Below are 23,246 nucleotides of genomic sequence, written 5' to 3'. Positions count from 1 at the left end.
AGAGAGACCTGAACAAGCCGGGGAATGGACGACAGGCCAGCACATGAAATCCAGTATTGAGAAAAACAGCTTTTACCAGCAGCACTGCCAGGAAGCCTGGGATTCCTCCTGTTTTGAGTGTGCCTGAGAAGGGGAGAAGCTGGGGGGACCCTTAGCCCTGGAGTTCCAGCTATTGCATAATAAAACCATTGTTTTATATAGCGGTAGCAAGACATTCTCTGTCTTATTCTCTATCTCTTTTTTAATGATTCCTAACAGTCTGTTTGCTTTTTTGACGGCCGCTGCCCATTGCGTGGATGTTTTCAGAGAACTATCCACAATGACTCCCAGATGCCTCCCTTGTGTAGTTATAGCTAAATTAGTCCCCATCATATTGTACATCTAGCTGGGATTTTTCTTCCAGTGTGCATCACTTTACATTTATCCACATGAGATTTCATTTGCCATTCTGTTGCCCAATCACATAGTTTGGTGAGATCTTTCTGAAGCTTTTCATAGGCTGCTTTGGTCTGAACTACCTTGAACACTTTGGGATCATCTGCAAATTTTGCCACCTCCCTGTTCACCCCTTTCTCTAGGTCAGTGGTCCCCAACAGTGCCCGCGGGGCCATTTGTGTGCGCCCGCCAAGTGCTCAGGGCTGGCCTGGCCCTGGGCACGTGGTGCATGCATGGTGCTGGAGCCAGCTGGGCGCATGGTAATTGCCGGCCCCGGGAGCGCTGCAAATTGGCCGCTCGCACCCCGGGTGCACGGCGCTTGGGGGGGTGCGCAGCGCTTGGGGGAGGGGGTTGCCGGCCCCGGGCACGCAGCACTTGGGGGAGGGGCGCCGGTCCTGGGCGTGCATGTGTCCCCGCCCCCTGGCGCCCGGCAGGCGAACGGCCACGCCCCCTGGCGCCCGGCAGCCTCTAAAGGCTGGGGACCACTGCTCTAGGTCATTTATAAATAGATTGAATAGGACGGGTTCCAGGACAGATCCTTGAGGGACCCCACTAGTTATCTCTCTCCACTCTGAAAAACTGACCATTTATTCCTACCCTTTGTTTCCTGTCTTTTAACCAGGGCTGTCAATTACCGTGGGTTAATCCTGTGATTAATGCAGGGCAATATTAACATGTTAAAAAAGTTAATGTGCGTTAATCTAGGGCTACCATACGTCCAGTTTTCCCGGAGATGTCCTCCTTTTCACTTGTTATATCTCCGGCCGGCCGGCTTTTTTAAATGACAAAAAAATGTCGGGGATTTTGTCCTGCAAAGGGAATCGGGGAGGGGACGGCAGTACGTGCCTGTCAAATGGCATGTTCGGAGCCACAGATCCAGACTGTTTACGGCCTCTCTCTGCACGCGCCCCGGTCCCTGGAGGGAAAAGTATGTGGCTGTGGCGGCAGCAGCTCCAGTGAGATTCAGGGCAGGTCTGGTGTGGGGAGGGGGTTGTCTTCTCCCACAGAGTCATTGAGTTACCCTCCACTCTGCTAGGTTGTATCCCCGGTTCTGGGGGAGGGCAGGGGCACTGGGTTAGCAGAGGGGTAAGGGGGAGAATGTAGCTGTAGAAAACATCCAACAATATTGAAATAGATCGTATTCTTATTGTTTAGCAGTGCGATTAATTTTTTTAATCACACACTTGTAATTAATTTTTCAGTCGCTTCACAGCCCTACTTTTAACCAGTTATCCGTCCAAGAGAGGCCCTTCCTTCCTGTCCCAGGGTAACTGGCCCCACTTGGCTTTGTGCTGCCTTGTTTATCTGGGTAGTCAAATGCCAAAGAAGGCAGAGAGGGCGGCTGCAGGCTGCTTGGAGCATGGAGCTTCCTTCCCTGCAGTGACCGATCCAGCAGTGGGTTTCCTGGAACATTTGCAAGTGGAGTCAGCGCTGGGTGAGCACAGGCAAGAGCCGCACTGTGGGGTGGATGGTCTAAGCCGCAGGAGACTGCTGGCGAGGAAGAGGGGGCAGGAATTAAAATGCCTGGGATCCCCAGGCAACTCTGAGCCTTCCCCTAGAGGAAAATAATCGAGACCAGTTCTGTTCTTTAGTATTAAGCCTAAATACAAACTGCTCCGGGTTTGTTAGAGTTGTAACACCTGGCATCCCCTCAGCAGGAAAATATCCCATCACGCACATAACCACTGAACTCGGCCAGCCAATAAATCCAAGCGGCAAAGACAGGCCCGTTAGTCACTTAGGACGGCACAACCCTCGACCTCCCCCTTACCCCCTCAACTCTTCCAAATTCGGAGAGGCGGTGAGGTTCTGGTGCAGGGCTGGCCCCCTCTGACCGACTCTGGAGACCGACTGGTCTGTTCTGATTAGAAGGCAGGGAGCCTTGGGGGTACGAGGATGTTGGCTGAGTAAGGAGCTCATGCAGTGGGAAGATGCTGGCAGAGGACGAGGGGTTTAAAGACAAAGTAAAAGGACGAGAAGTTCCTGCCACCTACCTTATGAAACCGGGAGAAACTTCTCAGCAGTTGCGGAATTGCTCCATCTTCTCTGCAGTCTCCTGGACATGGGCTCTTGTCCAGGGGGTGGGGCTGTCCAGATACTGAGTTAAAGTGATAGTATGAAGCTTATTTTTCAAAAGAGGCTTTCCTGACATTTGGCCTGTCTACACCGGGCCAAATGCCAGAAAAAGCCTCTTTTCAGCACATCCCTTCTTCCTCGTGAAACCAGGTTTACAGGAATGCCAAAAATATGCGTCTGCTCTTCCAAAAAAAGTTTCAGAAGAGCAGACATGTTCCTTGGACTTGGCAGAGTTTTTCTGGGATACCTGTGGTATCCCGGAAAAACTCTGCAGTGTACACATAGCCTGGGTCTCCCTCTCTTTCACACACATAGTCTGAGTCACACGCACACAGACACAGACACACACACACTTTCTCTTCATCTCCATCTCTCTCACATTTTTTTGTCACATAGGCTGTGACTCGCCACACATTCTGCATGTCTCTCACACATACACAAACACGCAGTGTCTGAGTCACTCTCACACACTTTGATACACACACACACCATCTCTCTGTGTGTCTCGCTCAGTCTCTCTCACTCACACAAACTTTGTGTCTTTTTCTTACACAAATACACAGTCTCTGTGTCTCTTTCACACAGGCTCTGAGTCACTCTCCCACACACCAGCTTTGTGTGTGTGTGTCTTTCTTCCTCACACACTGTCTCTGTGTGTGTCTCTCACACATACACTCACTCTGTTTCTTTTTCTCTGAAAAACACATTGAGTGTGTCTCTCATACACTATCACACCCTGTCTCTTGTACACACATACGTTCTTTGTCTCACAAACAGAGTCTGTGTCACTTTCTCTCTCACACACAGTCACACATACACATTCTGCTACTTGGCCAGTCGGTCCCCAGCCTGTAACAATGCTTGGGATTCTTCCGTCCCAAGTGCAGGACTCTACACTTGTCCTTCTTGAACCTCATCCTCCAATTTGTCTAACTTTGGACTCTATCCCTGCCCTCCAACCATAGCTACCTCTCCCCCTAGCTTAGAGTCATCCACAAACTTGCTGTGGGTGCAACCCATCCCCTCATCCAGGTCATTAATAAAGATATTGAACAAAACTGGACCTAGAACTGATCCTTGGGGCACTCCACTAGAAACCGACCGCCAACCAGACATCGAGCCATTGATCACTACCCGCTGGGCCCGACAACCTAGCCAGCTTTCTATCCATCTTACAGTCCATTTATCCAATCCATACTCCCTTAACTTGCTGGCTAGAATACTGTGGGAGAGCCTATGAAAAGCTTTGGTGAATTCAAGGTCTATCACATCCACCACATTCCCAGTATCCACAGAGCCAGTTACCTCACCATAGAAGGCAATCAGGTTGGTCAGACATGACTTGCTCTTGTTTTGAATTCATGCTGACTGTTCCTGATCGTGTTCTTCTCCTCCTAGTGTTTCCAAATGGATTCCTAGAGGATCCCCTCCATGATTTTTCCCGGGACAGAGGTGAGGCTGACGGGTCTGTAGTTCCCCAGGTTGTCCTTCTTCCCTTTTAAAAGATGGGCACAGCATTTGCCTTTTTCCAGTCATTCCTGGCCTGCCTCAGTTGCCATGAGTTTTCAAAGAGAACAGCCAACGGCTCTGCAATGGGTCCGGCCACACGGATTTGTGCATGTCCAGCTTTTCTAAATAGGTATATCACGTCCACTGCCTTCCCCATATCAACAGAGCCAGTTATCCGAGTCAGGTTGGTTAGGCATAATTTGCCATTGGTGAACCCATGTTGACTGTTCTCGATCCCTTTTCTCGAGGATCTCCTCCATGATTTTTCTAGGGACGGAAGGGAGGCTGACCAGTCTGTAGTTCCCTGGATTTTCCTTCTTTTATTTTTAAAATATGAACATTACATTTGTCTTTTGGTCATCTGGGACCTCCTCCGATCACCAGGATTTTTCAGTGGTAATGGCCAATGGTGCTGCAATCACATCAGCCAACTCCCTCAGCACCCTCAGATGCATTCGATCCGGCCCCATGGATTTGTGCATGTCCAGCTTTTCTAAATAGTTCTTTGCCTTTCTTTCTCCACGGAGGGCTGCCCGCCTCCTCCCCATACTGTGCTGCCCAGTGCAGCCGACTGATGGACACACGTCAGGTCTGAGTGAATGAGTTTCCTCAGCGCCGGTCCTACAATCGGCAGGACGTGGCTTTGGCTGTGGCGTAGTCGCTGGGCTCTCCTTGCCCACCCCAGCGCATCTGAAGAAGCTGACGAAAGCCCAGGACCGAAATCATTTCGTTTGTCGCCGAGGTGCCGTCCGACTCCGGGAACGAGAGAGGAAAATTTCAGTGGGAAGGCGGGATTCGGTCACGCTCCAGGAAGACACCCGCCAAAGCTGGTAACCGTAGCAACAGGCCAGGGTGTTGCCAGCAGTGGGGCTGGGATGCTGCCACTTGGAAGCATCCCTCCCTGGACCACTCCCGGCATTACCATGGCAACGGTCACCTGGGTCTTCGTTGCCATGGCAACTGTGGCTAGTGGATGTGGGGAGGAAATCCTCTCGCTAAATCTACCCAGAAATGAGCGGGGCCTTTTGGGGCGATTTTTGCCCTTTTGATTGTTTATTTGATTTTTAATTAACGCCCTCATAATTGCTGTTAAAATAATGGTTTCTTCCAGCGGGCTCCCCCCTTCCCGGGCTCACGATGGGACAGTCGCCCGAGGGGATCTCTGATTGGCTGTGGCGCGCCACGTGGTACTACGCGTCTCCGCCGCCACCTTGAGCGTCCCTCCCAAGGAGAGGACGTTGGGGCCGGTAGGTCACGTGGCCGTACGCGGAGGCGCCCCGGGCGCGGCCATCTTGGTCTCCTGGGCGCCGCCATGTTTGCGTCCCTCGTTGTCGCCACCATCTTGCGTTACGGCAGGAAGCGAGGCGGACAGTTGGCGTTCCAGAGAACCGGATGTTCCTTTCCCTTCCGCCGGCGCCGTACCGCAAGATGGCGGCGCCCATCCGAGCTCCAAGATGGCGGCGCCCGTGCGGCTGGCAGCCCGCTCGCTCTGCGCTCCTGGGGGCGCCCGGCGGGCGCTGGGCCGAGCGGCCCTGGCAGGCGGGCGGCGTGTGTGGACCTATCCCCGCCCGGCGGCGACTGGTGGGCTGGAGGGGATGTGCCACTGGGCGCCGCCATGTTGTACGGCAGAGGTTGGGGAAGGGCGGGGACGTGGCGGGAGAGCGGCTTCCGGTTCCGGGTCAGCTGGAAGCGAGGACGGGGGGGGCTGCAGCTGGGTGCCCAGCCGGGGAAGCCGGAGGTAAACAGAGCGCGCGCCCCGCCCCCCGCGCGGTGGGGAATGGGGGAGGGGCGGGTGCTTGGGGGCAGTGGGGGAGGGGCAGCTTGTGCTGGGGGGGCAGGTGCCGGGGGCAGTTTGCAAGGAGGAGGGGGCGGTAGGTTATTTGCTGGGTGCATTGGGGCGGGGGAGGGGCAGTGGGGTGGGTGCTGGGTGCATTGGGGCGGGGGAGGGGCAGTGGGGCGGGTGCTGGGTGCATTGGGGCGGGGGAGGGGCAGTGGGGCGGGTGCTGGGTGCATTGGGGCGGGGGAGGGGCAGTGGGGCGGGTGCTGGGTGCATTGGGGCGGGGGAGGGGCAGTGGGGCGGGTGCTGGGTGCATTGGGGCGGGGGAGGGGCAGTGGGGCGGGTGCTGGGTGCATTGGGGCGGGGGAGGGGCAGTGGGGCGGGTGCTGGGTGCATTGGGGCGGGGGAGGGGCAGTGGGGTGGGTGCTGGGTGCATTGGGGTGGAGGGGTGGGCATAGGGTGCATTGGGGTGGGTGCAGTTTGCAAGGAGGAGGGGCCATAGGTTATTTGCTGGGTGCATTGGGGAGGGGCAGTGGGGTGGGTGCTGGGTGCATTGGGGTGGGGGCAAGTTGCAAGGGGTAGTAGGTTATTTGCTGGGTGCATTGGGGTAGGGGAGGGGACAGTGGGGTGGGCACAGGATGCATTGCGGTGGGTGCAGTTTGCAAGGGGTAGGGGTAGGTTGTTTGCTGGGTGCATTGGGGCAGGAGGGGGGCAGTGGGGTGAGTGCTGGGTGCGCTGAAGGGATGGGGGTGGACACAGAGTGCAATAGATGGGACAAGGAGTAAGTAGCATGGGCTGAAGTGGAGACCGGGTGACTCTCCTGTGCCGTTTCAAGGTGGCGGGGTCCCCGTCTCTCTCGGGGGGGGGGTCTCTCTAGCGGGTGTTGTGGAGGGCCCCCGTTCCTCTGTAGCAGCGCCCAGTTCGCTCTCTGCCGGCCATTTTCCAGCCTCGTCTCCTTTCTCTGCAGAGCCAGCCGGACCCCGTTCTGCAGGCCTCGCGCGCTGAGCCCCTCGGGGCCGGCTCTCGCCTCGGCTCTCCTCGGGGTCTCGCTGGGGCTGGCAGTGGGGGGTGGAGGTGCGTCTGGCCCTCTGCCGCTGGGGATTCCTCTCCACCCCCTGGGCGAGCCCCCTCCCTGGCCTTCGGTCGGGATCGCCGAGTGCCCGTGGTCCCGACTCGCTCTTCGGGGGACCGTGCTGACACGTCACGGGACGTGGCTCTGACACCGGAAGAGGAGGCCACGTCCGTCTCTGTTATCCCCTCCCGCGTCGCTGCGGCGGCTCCCTGAATTCCCTTCTATGCCCGGTCGCTCGATGCCCCGGTCGCTCGGCAAGCTCCGGCTGTAACCCAGGGCTGCTCCCCTCATTCCCAGTCCCCCTGCTGGCCCATGTGTCCTAGTGGCCTGGCACACGGCCCCTGGACCCTCCACGCCGCCGCGCCTGGTGAATGGGCCCACCTCTAGCATGCCTGCGTGTCTGTGAGGGCTCCGCCTGTGGCCTGCCCGCCGAGGAGCAGCAGACACGGCCAGCGGGAGGCGTGGCGCGGGGGCCCCGCCATGGAGGACTCAGACCAGCGGCTGGTTCTGGGCATGAGCCCAGGGGACGGGCGGCAGACGCCCCCGGGGGAGCTGCGGACACCCACGGAGGAGGGGGAAGAGCTCAGAACGCCTGTCCCTGAGGACTTCTGCGATGGTGAGCAAGCCAAGGTGCCCCCGAGGGATGAGGAGGACGTGGAGGAAGAGCTGGATCCCAGGATACAGGTGAGGGCGGGCTGGACCCGGCTTCCCCCTGCTGCCGTCAGTCACTGAGCCGCTGGCCGGCGTGAGAGCCACGTTTTCCTCGGTGCCGGTTCCTGAAGGGACGTCAGAGCCCCGGCTGCCAGGCCTGGCCCTTCGGCTTGGGTTGGGGAGGTCACCGGTCAGTCCCAGGCGTTGGTCACTGTGGCCCCCTGCCCCCAGGGCCTGCCTCGGCCCCACGGAGAGGCAGCGGCGTGTGTCGCGGTGCCTAACCCCCATGGCCGAAGGCTGTCACTGCTCCTTGGGGAGGTTGCGGGGGCTGTAAACAGGTGCACACTCTGGAGTAGATGCTTGTAATCCAGTGCACAACAAGGTGTCTTACTCAGCCGCTTTGCCGAGGGCGCGTCTGCATGGGGAGATAACGGAATAGTTACCGGGCCACCGCCATGCTGGGAGCGCTGCCGGAGTGGGCGCGTTATCCTGGTATAGAAATGACGTGATGCCGGAGGGCAGAGAGACAAGGTTAATCGAGGGGACAGCTGCTCCTGGATGACGTCTCCCGGTGGGAGACGCGCTCTGGAGCTAGAGCGAGCCCTCGGGGCTGGGGGGAGTATTCCGAGTGCCACCGCTCGGCGTACAAGGGGGAATGGCTAACCTAACGAGAGCGTCGTCTGGAAGGGGAGCGGCCTGTTAACACACACGCCAGACGTTGGCCCAATAAAGGGTGTTGTCTCACCTGTTCTGTGGCTAATATCCTGGGACCGGCGCGGCTGCAACCGCGAATAATTACTTGGGAGTAAGTAACAGGAAACAGGGTCACTCTTATCCCGGACTGGCTGCTAGCCACACCGGTGTGAGAACGCAGCTTCACTGGGCAGCGTCCCTGGGGAGGCAAGTCCTGACTGACGGGCATCCCACGTGTAAGCCCACTTTGAATGGGATTGAGGGTTTGTGTAGGTCATAAGAGCGGCCAGACGGGGTCAGACCTAAGGCCCATCCAGACCAGTGTCCTGTCTGCCGACAGCAGCCAATGCCAGGTGCCCAGAGAGAGGGAACAGAGCAGGGAATCATCCAGTGATCCCTCCCCTGTCATCCCTTTCCAGACAAACCGAGGCGAGGGACACTTTCCTACCCATCGTGGCTAGCAGCCATTGATGGACCGAACCTCCATGAATCTATCTAGCTCTTTTTTGAACCCTGTTAAAGTCCTGGTCTTCCCAACATCCTCTGGCGAGGAGTTCCACAGGTTGACTGTGCGCTGCGGGAAGTGAAACGTCCTTTGGTTTGTTTGAAATGTGCTACCTATTCATTAGTTAGGTGACCCCTAGGTCTTGTGCTACCTCATTCACTTTCTCGTGACTTTATAGACAGGAGCAGGATTGAAAGGTGCCTGTTGTCCCTGTTCTCACTTGATTTAATTAACGCCTCTTGGGACGCCAAGACAAAGTGGCTGAAACTGAAGCACCTGAGCTAAAGCCTTCCTAGAAATCTGGTGGGGTAGGGCTGCCCCCTAGCCCGCCCCCACCCCCAGCCTGCCCAGCCCTAGAGCAGGGTCTGGCTTTCTGTGAGAGTGTCCGATGGGGCTACCGTAACGCGTGGGACTCAGGCCACCATCCGAGATCCCTGTCAGGGAGCTTGGGTGAGGTCAGCCAGCTCGTAGCAGTCACTACACAACCCAGCTCTTAGCCACGCGGCCCGGTCTCTAGAAAGCTGATTCCCAGCCCCCCCCCCCAGTCCCTAATCGGCCCAGGCCTGCTTTACAGATGGGGGAAACTGAGGCACGGAGGGGCACAGCGACTCACCCAGGGCCACCCTGCATGCCAGCAGTAGAGCCAGGAGCGTGCTCTTTGCCCGAGGCCGCGCTGTGCTGTTCTTGGGGCGCTGTGCCGGGAGGGGACAGGGGGGCAGGGAGGGTGTTCTCCCTGGCCGGGCAGGGGCGCTGTCCTGAGCCGGGCGTGGCCCCTGAGCCCCCCCACTCTGCTCTCCCCCTGCAGGAGGAGCTGGAGCATCTCAACCAGGCCAACGAGGAGATCAACCGGGTGGAGCTGCAGCTGGACGTGAGTGGGGGGCCGGGGCTCTGTCCCGGGACAGACAGTGCCGGGCCTGGTGTCCCGTGGCGGGGAGCGGGGTGGGGGCGCTCTCCCCTGGGTCAGGGCTGGCCCTGATGCCCCATCAGGGGCGCCGTGCTGCAGGGAGTGGGACGGAGGGCCAGCAGGGGGCGCTCTGCCCTGGCGGTGGGGCGGAGGGCCAGCAGGGGGCGCTGTGCTCTGGCGGTGGGGTGGGGCTCAGCAGGGGGCGCTCTGCCCTGGCGGTGGGGTGGGGCTCAGCAGGGGGCGCTCTGCCCTGGCGGTGGGGTGGGGCTCAGCAGGGGGCGCTCTGCCCTGGCGGTGGGACGGAGGGCCAGCAGGGGGCGCTGTGCTCTGGCAGTGGGGTGGGGCTCAGCAGGGGGCGCTCTGCCCTGGCGGTGGGGCGGAGGGCCAGCAGGGGGCGCTCTGCCCTGGCGGTGGGGTGGGGCCAGCAGGGGGCGCTCTGCCCTGGCGGTGGGGTGGGGCTCAGCAGGGGGCGCTCTGCCCTGGCGGTGGGGCGGAGGGCCAGCAGGGGGCGCTCTGCCCTGGCGGTGGGGTGGGGCCAGCAGGGGGCGCTCTGCCCTGCCGACGGTGCTGCCCGGGTGCCTTTGCCCCTCCCCGCTGCAGGAGGCCAGGACCACGTATCGCCGGATCCTGTCGGAGTCCGCCCGGAAGCTGAACGCGCAGGGCTCCCAGCTGGGGAGCTGCATCGAGAAAGCCCGGCCCTACTACGAGGCCCGGCGCCTGGCCAAGGAGGTGGGGACGCGTCTCTGCTCCCGCCCCGCCGGGACGCGCCTCGTCGCCACGATCAGCGGCTTCCCTCCTAGCCCCGGGGGGAGGGGAGTCTGGTGGGCTCGGGGGACGGGGGACTCCAGGGTTTATTCCCCAGCCCTGGGGGAGGGAGCGGTCTAGTGGTTAGAGCAGTGGGGCTGGGAGCCAGGGCACCTGGTTCTATCCATGCCTGTGGCTGGGGGAGTGGTACCTAGTGGTTAGAGCACGGGGGGGCTGGGAATCAGGACTCCTGGTTCTATCCATGCCTTTAGCGGGGTGGTGGCTGGGGGAGTGGTACCTAGTGGTTAGAACGAGGGGGCAGGCCCCCCCCGGCCCTGCTCTCCCCGTGTGACCCCTCCCCCCCGCGGGCAGGCCCAGCAGGAGACGCAGAAGGCGGCGCTGCGCTACGAGCGGGCGGTCAGCATGCACAACGCCGCGCGGGAGATGGTCTTCGTGGCGGAGCAGGGCGTCATGGCCGACAAGAACCGGCTGGACCCCACCTGGCAGGAGATGCTCAACCACGCCACCTGCAAGGTGAGACGCTGGGGCGGGCTCCGGGCTGTACCAGCCACGAGGGGACCGGACTGGGGGGAGCCCAGGGGGCCCAGACAGGACCGACCAGCTCACCTGCCCCGGCCGCAGGTGAACGAGGCGGAGGAGGAGCGGGGGCGAGGTGGCGAGCTGGGGAGTGCGTGAAGGGGGCTGAGGTTTGGGGGGTGCAGGGGGCCCAGGCCGAGGGGTGCGGGGGGGCCAGGCCGGACTGACCAGCGCCCCCCCCCGCAGGTGAACGAGGCGGAGGAGGAGCGGCTGCACAGCGAGCGGGAGCACCAGCGCGTCACCCGGCTGTGCCAGCAGGCCGAGGCCAAGGTGCAGAGCCTGCAGAAATCCCTCAAGCGCGTCATCGTCAAGAGCAAGCCCTACTTCGAGCTCAAGGCCCAGTTCAACCAGATCCTGGAGGTGAGGGGCCTGCCGGGAGCCCAGTGTCGGGGGGCGGGGCTGCCCCTCCTAAGGACCCGGGGCATCTGCCCCCTGCTGAGGACACAGTGTCCCGGACACCCTCCTGCCCCTGCAGAAACCACTTGAACAGGGCATGGGCAGGGTTTGGGGGTGCTGGGTGAGAGGGCAGGGTTTGGGGGGGCTGTGTGGAGGGGCTCTAACCCCCCATACCCTCCCAGGAGCACAAGGCCCGGGTGACGGGGCTGGAGCAGGAGTGGGAGCAGGGTTTGGGGGCTCTGCATGGAGCCGGCGGGTAGGTTTTCAGGGCGCTGGGTGGGAGAACAGGGTTTGGGGACGCTGTGTGGAGGAGCTGTAACCCCCATACCCCCCCAGGAGCACAAGGCCCGGGTGACGGGGCTGGAGCAGGGTTTCGGGGTGCTGCGTGGAGCCAGGGGGCAGGGCTTGGGGGCACTGCGTGGAGCCGGGGGCAGGGTTTGGGGGCGCTGCGTGGAGCCGGGGGGCAGGGTTTGGGGCTCTAACCCCCATACCCCCCCAGGAGCACAAGGCGCGGGTGACGGGGCTGGAGCGGGGGCAGGGTTTGGGGGCGCTGCGTGGAGCCGGGGGGCAGGGTTTGGGGCTCTAACCCCATACCCCCCCAGGAGCACAAGGCGCGGGTGACGGGGCTGGAGCGGCAGGTGGCGCAGGCCAAGACGCGCTACGCGGTGGCGCTGCGGAACCTGGAGCAGATCAGCGAGCAGATCCACGCCCGGCGGCTGCAGCGGCTCATCCGGCGCCGGGCCTCGCCGGTGGGGGCGGAGGCGGGGGCCCTGGGGGCCGAGTGCCCGGCGGCCGACTCGCTCTCCATGCTCAGCCTGCAGACCATCGCCTCCGACCTGCAGAAGTTCGACTCGGTGGAGCATCTGCTGGGCCTGTCGGACGCCACCAGCCTCAACAGCGAGGAGCTGGGGGAGCCGGCGCAGCGCCAGGGCGGGCCCGGCCAGTTCCGGCACCACCGCAGCATCAGCCTCTAGCCCCCCCTCTGGGGTCCCCCTGCTTGCTGAGCTGGGGCCCAGAGACACCCCCCTAGGCATTGCTCCCCCTCCCCCTCCATCACACTACACTTCCTGGGCGCGGCCTGGAGACTTGCTGGTTCCCCCCGCCCCTCGGGGGCTCCATGCTGGAGCTGGGTGCTGGAGCCGGACCCCTGCTCCCTGCGTGCACCAGTTGGGTGCCCCCGTTCTCCCTCAGCGCCGCGTGCTGGAAGCCAGGGTCCCCCCCCCCCGAGCACAGACCCCACCCGGGTCCATGCACATGGCTCCCGATCTGGTGCCTTCGCCACCCTGGCCTCCGGCGCCTGGGAAGGCGAGTCTGGCTGCTGACTGACACACTACGTTCCCCGCAGGGCAGGTGGGGCTGGGGCCCGGTACGGCCCCGGGGCCACGGTCCACATGACATCCGCTCCCTGGTCACTACAGCCCAGCACTGGCCGCAGGCTGCTGCGGAGACACGACTGGTCTAGGGACAGCTCCCTCCCTCCCCCCGCCAGAGCCTGGGCCGGCCCCTCCCCCAGATGCAGGACCGATTCCTTCACCCCAGCGGCTGGCTCCAGGCGGCTCCTTGTACCTTCCCCGCCCGCCAGGAGCCTAGGTCAGAACCCCCTCGCCGCCGCCTCTGGACTGGGACACGTCGCCCCCACGCTGCGGGAGCGTCATTTGCACTAGCGGGGTGGGGCCAAGGCCCGGGGGTCCCCCAGCCCGCTCCAGGCGCCTCGGGCTGCTGCTTCTCCGAGCCGGGCGCCCCCCTTGGGCGGGGCTCTGCGGGCTCGCTGTGCTGAGGCTGTGATGAAAACTGCCGGTTTGACGCAGCCCTCTGGCTCCGTGGGAGCGCGCGGCCGGGCTGCTGCTGCACGTTTTATTTAAAGTAAAGTGAGTACCCCGTGGAAAGGCCTGCGTCCCTCTGTCTGTCTCACGACGCGGGGCGGTCCCGGACGGGCCGGCCTGCCAACCCACAGGGCTAGCCGGGTGCTGGGCCGCTCCCTGGCCCCACCGAGCGATTAGCCGGGGTCCCACAGCGGCTGTGCTTGAACCTTGGTATCTGCCGTGCAGACCGTGCACACTGGAGAAGTGGGCTCTGCCCACGAGAGCGCACGGCCCCGTCCACGTGGTTTGTGAGTCTCTAAGGTGCTGCCGGACTCGTCGCTGTGTGTTGAGTTTTCCCAGTTACAGACTCACTCGGCTCCCCCTCGGTGACCGTGCAAAAGTGAGGGTTGGCGCGGGGAGCTGGCTGCTTTCCTCGAGGGGAACGTGAGGCCAGTGCAGCTTGAAGCCAACACCTTTCATTGCAAAAGTAACTAACACACGTGTAGGGGTCGGAGTGGACCACGAGCTGAATAGGAATCAGCAGTGTGGTGCTGTTGCAAAGAAAGCAAACAGGATTCTGGGAGGCATGAACAGGTGTGTGGTGAGCAAGACACGAGGAGTCATTCTTCCGCTCTACTCTGCGCTGGTTAGGCCTCAGCTGGAGTCTTGTGTTCAGTTCTGGGCACCGCATTTCAGGGAAGAGGTGGAGAAATTGGAGAGGGTCCAGAGAAGAGCAACAAGAATGATTAAAGGTCTAGAGAACAGGAGCTATGAAGGAAAGTTGAAAGAATTGGGTTTGTTTAGTTTAGAAAAGAGAAGACCGAGGGGGGACATGATATCAGTTTTCAGGTATCTAAAAGGGTGTCACAAGGAGGAGGGAGAAAACTTGTTCATCTTGGCCTCTGAGGATAGAACAAGAAGCAATGGGCTTAAACTGCAGCAAGGGAGGTTCAGGTTGGACATTAGGAAAAAGTTCCCAACTGTCGGGTGGTTAAACTCTGGAATAAATTGCCCAGGGAGGTTGTGGAATCCCCATCTCTGGAGATATTGAAGAGCAGGTTAGATAAATGTATCAGGGATGGTCTAGACAGTATTTGGTCCTGCAGTGGGGGCAGGGGACTGGACTCGATGACTCTCGAGGTCCCTGCCAGTCCTAGTGCTCTGTGATTCTCTGAAATACCCTCTCACCTTTGTTCGTCTGTGAGGTGCCAGCTGCCTCCTGGACTTTGCTGAAACTGACTTGTGCCGCTGCCCCTGAAACCTCTAGAGGGGCTGGTGGGCAGCTGGCCGGGCGGGACGATTTCCCGGCACTTTGTGCCAGCCGGTTTTGTTCTGATGCCCCCTGCGTTGGAAATCCGAGCCGCCCGCCCAGGGCTAGCTACGCGGGACGTCGGTCACTGGGGTGGTTCCACGTGGGGGCCCCCTCGCTTCACAACGAGCGGCTTTTTAACACTTGGCTGAAGCTACTTGTGAAGCAGCACACGCTGAAAACGGGGAAAGGAAACGTGTCCGGGGGAGGGACCCGGCGCCTTTGTGGGGGTTTAAATTCACTTCTGCCGTAGGGGGGACGTTGCCTGGTGAAAGTCCTGCAGATGGGCCGTAGCAAAGCCAGGAGCAGAGGGGGTCAGAAAAAATACAATTGCAGTAAGTTTGAGGGGAAAATAAATGTGTCTGCTGAGGGCAGTGAATGAAATCGCGTCCCTGTCTGTGAAGGTGCCGAGGAACATGTTTAAATCTCTAGAAACTCTGGACTGGGGGGCTGGGGCCCCGGCCTGTCGTGCTGCCCACGGGGTCTCCTCGTTCCCTTCTGCTCCCCAGATGTATCCGTCGGCTGTCTCTTGTGTGAGAGTGCGGGGCTCTGGCTGCCACCCTGGGCCCTGGAGCGGCTGCCCCCCTCGGCGGGTCTGCCCCTACTAGATCCAGCCCTGCACACGCCTTCAGCAAAGCAGCCGAGTCATTCCAGGCGCCTACAGGCTGCAGTGAAGGGGCCGGTCTGTGGATCCCGGTGGAGCTGAGAGAGAGAACTTAGGTGCCTAAATCTGGGGGTTCGGTGACTTTGTGGGGTCTGGGCCTTAGAGGAATGTTCAGAAATAGCCTAAGTGGTTTAGGTGTTTAACTGTCAGACAAATGGGAATTTAACCAGTGTAGGGGCCTCGGGGCACTTCCGGCACGTGTGAAATCCGTCTGTGAGTCCCAGTTCCTCAGCAACCGCCCTGCTCAGTTTTCTGCTGACATTTTTTGTCAGTGGGAAAGTGTCTTTTCAACCCCAGTTAAAATGCCCCTAGTAAGCATCTGTTTTCCTCTACAATGTCCCATTTCCCCCGCAACCCCAAAAAGCTCGAGCTGGAAATATTTTAGATTAACAACGGATTTTATTGATTTCAGTTTTTACTTGATATTTTAAAAATGATTCTCAGCAGCTTTCTGGCCAGAACTTTGGTGGTGGGTGTCGACTTTTTCATTCAAAGTCACGTGTCTGGCGAAAATGTTAACAAAATACATCACAGATGTTTTCATTGAAAGTTTCAATGGAGGGAAAACAACATTTTCCAGGCAGCTCTAGCGAGGAGCCCGAAGACAGGGAAAGGACCAAGGGGAGAGAGAATTTCCCTCCGGGTTAGTAGACACCGGAGCAGTGTGGGGGCCTCCGGGCGAGAGGGACAGCACAGGGCACCCCGGGAGTGGTGAAGGATGAGGAGGGCTCCCGCCGGTTAAGAGCTCGGTTTCTGTGGGCTGTGCTGGGTGTGGAGCTGCACCTGCAGCCCTGCGGGGCCGTGAGAAGCACTAAGAAGAGAACGGCAAGCCGGCTTGGTGTCGGTGACAGTGCTGGGGGCCGCCACGCGGACCGGTTCTCAGCCCTGCGCTGTGTAACGACCGTATGAAGGACCGGCGAGAAGGCCTGGAAGCTCGGCTGACGTTTGCAGCGGATACAAGCCCTTGGGGCATGGCGGATCGTGAAGAGGACACATCTGGATCACTTGGTAAGCCAGGCTGCTGCAGTTAACCAGGGCGGCGGGTAGCGCGGGCCAGGGAAGTCAGTTCCTTCCCCAAAAGACTGGGGTGGACCTGCCCGCCATGCTGTGGGCGCTGGGGAAGGCAGGGGCTCTGGCTGTGGTGGGACTCCCTGGCTGACCAGTGCGCTGGCCAGTTGGGAAAACGAGCTCTGCAGCTGCCCTGCCAGCCGCGAAGGCGGGGGCTGTGGCGTGGCTGCCCCGCTGGTCCCAGAGCTGGGGCCAGGGTGAGCTGCCCCCAGGGCCAGGATAGGGTGGGGGGGCAGTGCTGCCTGGAGTTCTGGGAGCCAGGAGGGGAGCTGGTTTTGCACAGCTGCCTGGTGAGGGGGAGCAGCCACAGCAGAGGTGCATGGGGGTGCAGGCCACAATAGGGGCTGGGCTCGGGGGGAGGGGGATGGTGGCTGGGGTTTGCCTCCCCACACCAGGCCTTCACCCGCCGCCCATGCAGGCCAGGTGCTGTGACGTTGCAAAGGCTCAGTCAATGTCGGTGGCTCTGTCCTGGGAAGCAGCCGCTTGGGCGGAGATGTGGGGGTGCGGAGCGCGAGGCCCCGGCGTGATGCTGTGGCCAGAGGGGTCGGTGAGACCCTGCCGTGCACAAACAGGATCCTTGGGGGGCGGGGAGGAGACAGGCTGTTTTACCTGCGTATTTGGTGCTGGTGCAGCTGATACTGGTCCCATGTCTGGTTCTGGGGGGCACGGTTCAGGGCGCGTGGGGGGCACGGGCAGAGAGTCGGGGAGAGCCACTAGAAAGGGTAACGAGTTAACGGGAGGATTAACAGGCTGGACGGCTCCTTCCTCCCCCCCCTTACTTCCACCCCACAGACCAGGGCGTTGAGCGGGAGTAGCCCAGCCCTGCGTGTGCCAAAGCCCCACAGGGCCCTGTCCTGGGGAAACGTCTCGGACCCCCAGCTAAGCTCAAAAGCAACCGGGCGGAAGCTGTTTCCAGCCTGTTTGTGCCCCGACCCTGCAGGTCCCCAGGCAGGGACACTTATCCCCCTCTTTGCATGCTGCCCCCCACCCTGGGTCCTGCCCCCAGGCAGTGCAGGGATTCTTTGCCCTTCCCCATGCCCCAGGCACCATCCCCGGCTGAGCCACCTCTCTGGCCCATTCCAGACGCCTCTGGTTTCCTGGCTTCCGGTGCTCAGCGCAGCCTTAAGGCTTCACGATTTCCTGCCCTCACTGTAGCTGGGGAGACAGGAGGTGGCCGGGTTATGTTGGTGGCCAGCAGCAGCTGGGTGTGTTTGTAAGAGAGGACAAGTTGCACCCTCAGCAAGTTTGCGGGAGGGAGAGGTAGATACGCTGGAGGGCAGGGAAGGATCCAGAGTTACCTGGACACATTGGAGGATTGGGCCACAAGAAATCTGATGAGGTTCAACAAGGACAAGTGCAGAGTCCTGCCCCTGGGACGGAAGATTCCCAAGCATAGTTACAGGCTGGGGACCGACTGGCTAAGTAGCAGTTCTGCAGAAAAGGACCTGGGGGTTACAGTGGATGAGAAGCTGGACATGAGCCAACAATGTGCCCTTGTAGCCAAGAAGGCTAATGGCATATTAGGTGCATTAGGAGGAGCATTGCCAGCAGATCCAGAGATGTCATTATTCCCCTTTATTCGGCTCTGGTGAGGCCACATCTGGAGTGTTGTGTCCAGTTCTGGGCCCCCCACTACAGAAAGGATGTGGACACATTGGAGAGGGACCAGCGGAGGGCGACCAAAATGATTAGTGAGAATGAGTCCTGTGGCACCGTATAGACTAACAGACATGTGACATGCATGTGACAAAGTGGGTCTTTGCCCACGAAAGCTGATGCTCCAATACATCCGTTAGTCTATCAGATGCCACAGGACTCCTTGTTGCTTTTGCAGATCCAGACTAACACGGCTACCCCTCTGATACACAAAATGCTGAGGGGGCGGAGCACATGACCTAGAGGAGAGGCTGAGGGATTTGGGTTTGTTCAGTCTGCAGAAGCGAAGAGTGAGGGGGGATTTGAGAGCAGCCTGCAACTTCCTGAAGGGAGGTTCCAAAGAGGATGGAACAAGAGACAGGACTATGCATCACTTCAGAGACTAACAAGATGGTTTATGAGGTGAGGAGCTTTCGTGGGCCAGTGGTGGCAGAACAAGGTGCCATGGTCTCAAGCTGCAGTGGGGGAGGTCTAGGTTGGATATTAGGAAAAACTATTTCCCTAGGCCAGTGGGGAAGCGCTGGGCTGGGTTCCCTAGGGAGGGGGTGGAGTCTTCATCCCTAAAGGTGTTTCAGTCCCAGCTTGACCAAGCCCTGGCTGGGATGATTTATTTGGGATTGATCCTGCTTTGGGCGGGGGGCTGGACTCGATGATTCCTGAGGTCTCTGCTGGCCCTGGGGTTCTGTGACTCCAGAGAGAGTTGATGTTTCTGTGTCTCTCGTATCTGAGCCCTTCTCCCTGGGAAAACTTCGCTGGGAGGCGGAGGAGGGGAAACGGGCTGGGGGCTGGCGGAGTTGCCATGGAGTCTGAGGCGGAAGGAAACTTCCCAAAGGGGATCTGGGATTTCACCTTCTGTGAGGTCCTTGGGTCTCCCTGACGGGCACAGTCCGCAGGGTTGTGTCTCAGTGCGCGAGCAGATGGTCAGTCTTTGCAGAAACGCTGTGGAGTTATAGGTGTTATGATACAGGGTCTGTGGGTACGTCTCACAGCAACGGTATTTGGAGGTAACTCGGTCCAGTCTACACCGCAGGCAGGGATTTCGAAATGACGTCAAAATGTCACCAAGCTGGAGGATTCTTACTCCGACTCCTGTGACCTCATTGTACGAGGAGGCAGGGAAGTCGGGGGAAGGGCGCTCTATTTCGAAATCAGTGCTGTGTGGACCCCCCCCAATTTCAAAAGAAGCGATTTTGAAATAAGATCCGCAATTGACGTCGCTCAGTTTGTGACGCTTCTTTCGAGTTGAGCCCGGCTGTGTGGACGCCCCGTTGTGGGGCCGCTATTGCAAACAGCAGGAAGGTTTACTTGCTGTTCTGCCGCAAAGCTGATCCTAGGGAACAGCAGAAGACTGAGATTTCTGAAAGGGGTTTCCTGGGTGCAGTGTGTGACCCCTCTGCACAAAGACGGGTGTTGACAGGTAGCGTCTGCCAGGTAGCGCCAGCACAGCCCAGGCCGGGTTCAGTGTCCGGGTCCCTCCCCATCCATCCCACACATTCCCCGGTGCTACCAGCAGGAGGCGCCGCGGCCGTGAGTCCCGCCCCGTGAGACCTGGTTGTATCCAGTGACGGGGACTCTAAACCCCGGGGATCTAACGGCTCCTGCACCAGGGCGATAAACGTTTTGCAGCCCGGAGCCGCTCCCCTTGCTCGGCGCAAAGTCCCTTTCAATCGCAGAGAGATGCGTTTGCTCCCCCCCTGAGCACACGGATCTGGGAGTGACTCAGTTCTGTCTTGGGGGCAAGGGGGAGCTGCAGCGTTTCCTGTGAGCCGGGCGCTTGTGCAGCTGCTCTGGAGAGATTCAGACACCACCTGACTGATTAGCAGAGCGCTCACTGTGAGATTTGTGTTTCTCTGAGTGGTGCACATTCCTTGGTGCATTTAAAAATTTATTCCACACATGGCTGGGAAGGATTAGAGGGAGTCTGGGCAGCTGTGTCAGTGGCTGCTGCCTTTGCCCCATCACCTGCCTCTGAAGACGGGGCTGCAGGGATGGGAAAAGGCCTGTTGGGTCCCAGCCCGCCCATCCCCCGGGGGCCCGTGTGTGACGGTTCCCGCGCTCTGTTCTCAGCCGTGTTAGCCAGGCCGAGTTCCCAATATCCTCACCTCACCCAAAATAGACCCCCCAAATCAATGCTTCTCCCTCCATGGGGTTGGTGCTTGTCAGGTGGTACATGCAGCTGCACCGGTCTGAACTCTGGGGCAGGACTGAGAACCGCCCACGGAAATGGCATCCGCACCCCGAGGGACGTTGCTGCGCCAATCCCACCCCGGCAGGGTTGCCAGGTGTCCGGTATTGACCCGCACAGACCGGTATTTTCGCCTCCTGTGCAGTAAAAAAATTCAGAAAATGCCAGACTGTATTTTTCCCTTCCAGGAGGTGAAAATATGGGACACGTGGCAACCCCACGGAGCGACTCAGCAACCAGGCCCAACCCCCGGTCACCCCAGTCCCTGCACTGGGCCCCCTGGATGTTCCCGACCCCCCAACCTGGAGTTTGTCTTGTGGCTGGAACAGAAAAACAAGATGGCTGCTGGCAAAAAAAAAAGCCTCCTCTTAAAGGGGCCGTGCTGATTTTTAATTTTATTAAATTTATTTATTTATTCATTCATTTGCTTAATAAGTGCTGTCAGGGTCCTTCCCCCCTTCCTTCCCCGGTGTTGTTTTTGGGGAGGGTGGGAGGTAGGGTATTTTGGTTAAACCACCTGGCAACCTTAACCTCTGGGGCAGGCTGGGGAAAGGAAAAATGCTTCTGCCGACCCCCATGTGCCATTGCAGCAGGATGGCCCCTACAAAACCAGAAAACCCCCTTCCAGTGCACCCGGAGTGCAGGCGGGGCCCAGGTCTGCTCTGCCTCCCTGCCCCCCCAGAGCTGCATGCAGAGGTCCTGGGTGTGTCACGAGCCTCCCGTGGGCTCCAGGCCTGGGCTGGCTGGGGGGGAGGTGCTGGGCTCTGTCACATCCGTGCTCAGGGTGTGTCCGTCGGCTTCCCTGGGGGTTTGACACATTGGTTTTGACACGAGGAGCCGGAAATGGCCTGAGCCCCTCCCTGCCTGAGCCCCCCGATCCCCCTCTTCCTGAGACCCCTCCCTTCTCATCCTGTGACCCTGCTCTGCTGGGCGGGTGGGGGAGGTGCTGGCAGGGGACTCACTGGTCTGAAAATGCCTCAATCTCTTGGCCTGCAAAGCCCACGTGTGGGGCAGGTCCTGGCAGGCAGCTGAGATGGGGGCGGGTGTTTGCGGAGGGCCAGGGAGATGGGATTTGAGGGGGGGAGTCTGATTTGTGACACGTGGGGAAGGGGAGAGGATGCTGCTGTTTTACTGTGAGTTGGGTTTTCCCAGGCTGCTCTGGGGCGGGTTCCCATTGCACCATCTGGGCGGGGAGGTTTCTGTTGCACCCTCGTGTGTAAATCCCGGCACACGACTACAGCCCATCGCTGCACCTGAGATACCACATGGCCCAGCCAGGCCGGGTTAGCGCAGGGGCCTTCGTCTTCTAGTCGTGTTAAGGCCAAAGACTCGCCCCCTGTGACCGGTGGGGGAGCAGGTGGCTCAGAAAGTGTTGCCCAAGCTCAAGTAAACGGCTCCAAGGGGGGGGGGGAATCCACCCTCCTGCCTCGTGGGAAGTTGCTCTGATAGTTAAATACCCCAAATAACGATTTCCTTGCACCCACCCTCATCCCCCACTTCAGCCTGAATCAATCCCCCTGTCATTTCTCTCCCTACATGGTGTTTGCACCTGTCTGGTGTTCGTGGCAAGGTCTCCGATCTCCACGTGTATGTTCTAATATATTTAAATTCTTGGTTTCTTCTGGTAAAGGAAACTGAACACAAGGGACCTGCCAGCTCATGCGCCAGGGCAATAAATGTTTTACAGCCAGGCGGCCGCTCCCCTTCTACGGCACCGAGTCTCTCTGGAAGCAGAGCTGGGTTCAAAGGTAAGTGAAGAGCATGGAGACCTGGGAGATGGGTTGGAAATGGGAGGGAGCGTGGGCGGTAACACCGGAGAGAAAGGAGGGACAAGGCAGAACTGGGAGGCAAAATCAAATGAGTATCTTAGATGCCTGTGTACAAATGCAAGAAGTACTGGTAACAAGCAGGAAGAACTGGAATTGCTAATAAATAAACACAACTAGGGCATTGTTGGTAACCCAGGGTATGTCTACACTACAATGTTAGTTCGAACTAACGGACGTTAGTTCGAACTAACATTCATAGCCGCTACACTAGCGCTCCGTTAGTTCGAATTTGAATCGAACTAGCGGAGCGCTTAGTTCGAACTAGGAAAACCTCATTTTACGAGGATTAAGCCTAGTTCGAACTAGCTAGTTCGAATTAAGGGCTGTGTAACTAGTGGGAGGCTAGCCCTCCCCAGGTTTCCCTGGTGGCCACTCTGGCCAACACCAGGGAAACTCGTCTGCCCCCCTCCCGGCCCCGGACCCCTTAAAGGGGCACGGGCTGGCTACGGTGCCCGTGCCAGGTGCAAGCCTGCCAGCACCCAGCCAGCAGACCCTGCACCTGGCACGGATCGAGCCACCCACCCGATGTCCCCCAGCCCACCCCCTCTTCCCGGGACCAGGCTGGCGGCTCCCGGGAGCTTGCCCGGGACCGCAAGAGGCGGGCACCTTCCTGGGCTAGTGCGGACATCGTGGACCTCGTCCACGATCTCCGCACTAGGCACAGGAAAATGGCCGTCTAGGGCAGGAGAGCTGCCAGCCTGGCCACCCAGGAGCAGGTGTGCATGAAAATCAAGGGGGTCCACTGAGACCCCCCGACCCTGACCCCTGAGCTTACAATGGCCGTCCTGGGTCAGACCAAAGGTCCATCTAGCCCAGTAGCCTGTCTGCCGACAGCGGCCAACCCTAGGGACCCTGGAGGGGATGGACCGAAGACAGTGACCAAGCCATTTGTCTCGTGCCATCCCTCTCCAGCCTTCCACAAACTTTGGGCAGGGACACCACTCCTACCCCCTGGCTAATACCACTCCATGGACCCAACCTCCATCACTTGATCTCACTTCCCTTTAAACTCTGTTCTAGTACTAGCCTTCACAGCCTCCTGCAGCATGGAGTTCCACAGGTTAACTATTTCCTTTGTGAAGAAGAACAACTTTCTCTTACTAGTTTGAAGCCTGCTACCCATTCCTTTCCTTTGGTGTCCTCTAGTCCTTCTTTATGGGAACTCAGGAAGAACTTTTCTGAATGCACCCTCTCCACCCAACCCCTGCTTTTAGAGACCTCTATCCTGTCCCCGCTTCATCTCCTCTTTTCTAAGCTGAACAGTCCCAGTCTCTGTAGCCTCTCTTCATCTGGGACCTGTTCCCAACCCCTGATCATGTTAGTTGCCCTCCCCTCTCCCAGCCTTTCTCTTCCCCTCTCCCACCTCCTTTTCCC

At 59.6% G+C, this 23,246-nt stretch overlaps 1 protein-coding gene across 2 annotated transcripts; it reads left to right on the top strand.

Annotated features, from left to right (window-relative positions):
• The first annotated feature begins 5,601 nt into the window (after positions 1–5,601).
• Positions 5,602–13,245, top strand: SH3BP5L (SH3 binding domain protein 5 like). 2 transcript variants are annotated; one of them, XM_075913715.2, is made up of 7 exons: positions 5,602–5,758; positions 6,765–7,553; positions 9,524–9,586; positions 10,223–10,351; positions 10,739–10,900; positions 11,150–11,323; positions 11,962–13,245. In XM_075913715.2, the coding sequence occupies exons 2-7, from the start codon at positions 7,350–7,352 to the stop codon at positions 12,331–12,333; spliced, it is 1,104 nt and encodes a 367-aa protein (XP_075769830.2). In that variant the 5' UTR covers positions 5,602–5,758; positions 6,765–7,349; the 3' UTR covers positions 12,334–13,245. The 2 variants fall into 2 exon arrangements, with proteins under 2 accessions (XP_075769830.2, XP_075769831.2); XM_075913716.2 differs by lacking the exon at positions 5,602–5,758 and adding an exon at positions 5,831–5,891.
• Positions 13,246–23,246: the final 10,001 nt, after the last annotated feature.

The sequence above is a fragment of the Pelodiscus sinensis genome, chromosome 19 (genome assembly GCF_052426305.1).
Source record: "Pelodiscus sinensis isolate ZL-2025 chromosome 19, ASM5242630v1, whole genome shotgun sequence".
Classification (NCBI taxonomy): Eukaryota; Metazoa; Chordata; order Testudines; family Trionychidae; genus Pelodiscus; species Pelodiscus sinensis.
Note: the sequence above shows the minus strand (reverse complement) of the source record. Positions and strands in the feature narration are given on the sequence as shown.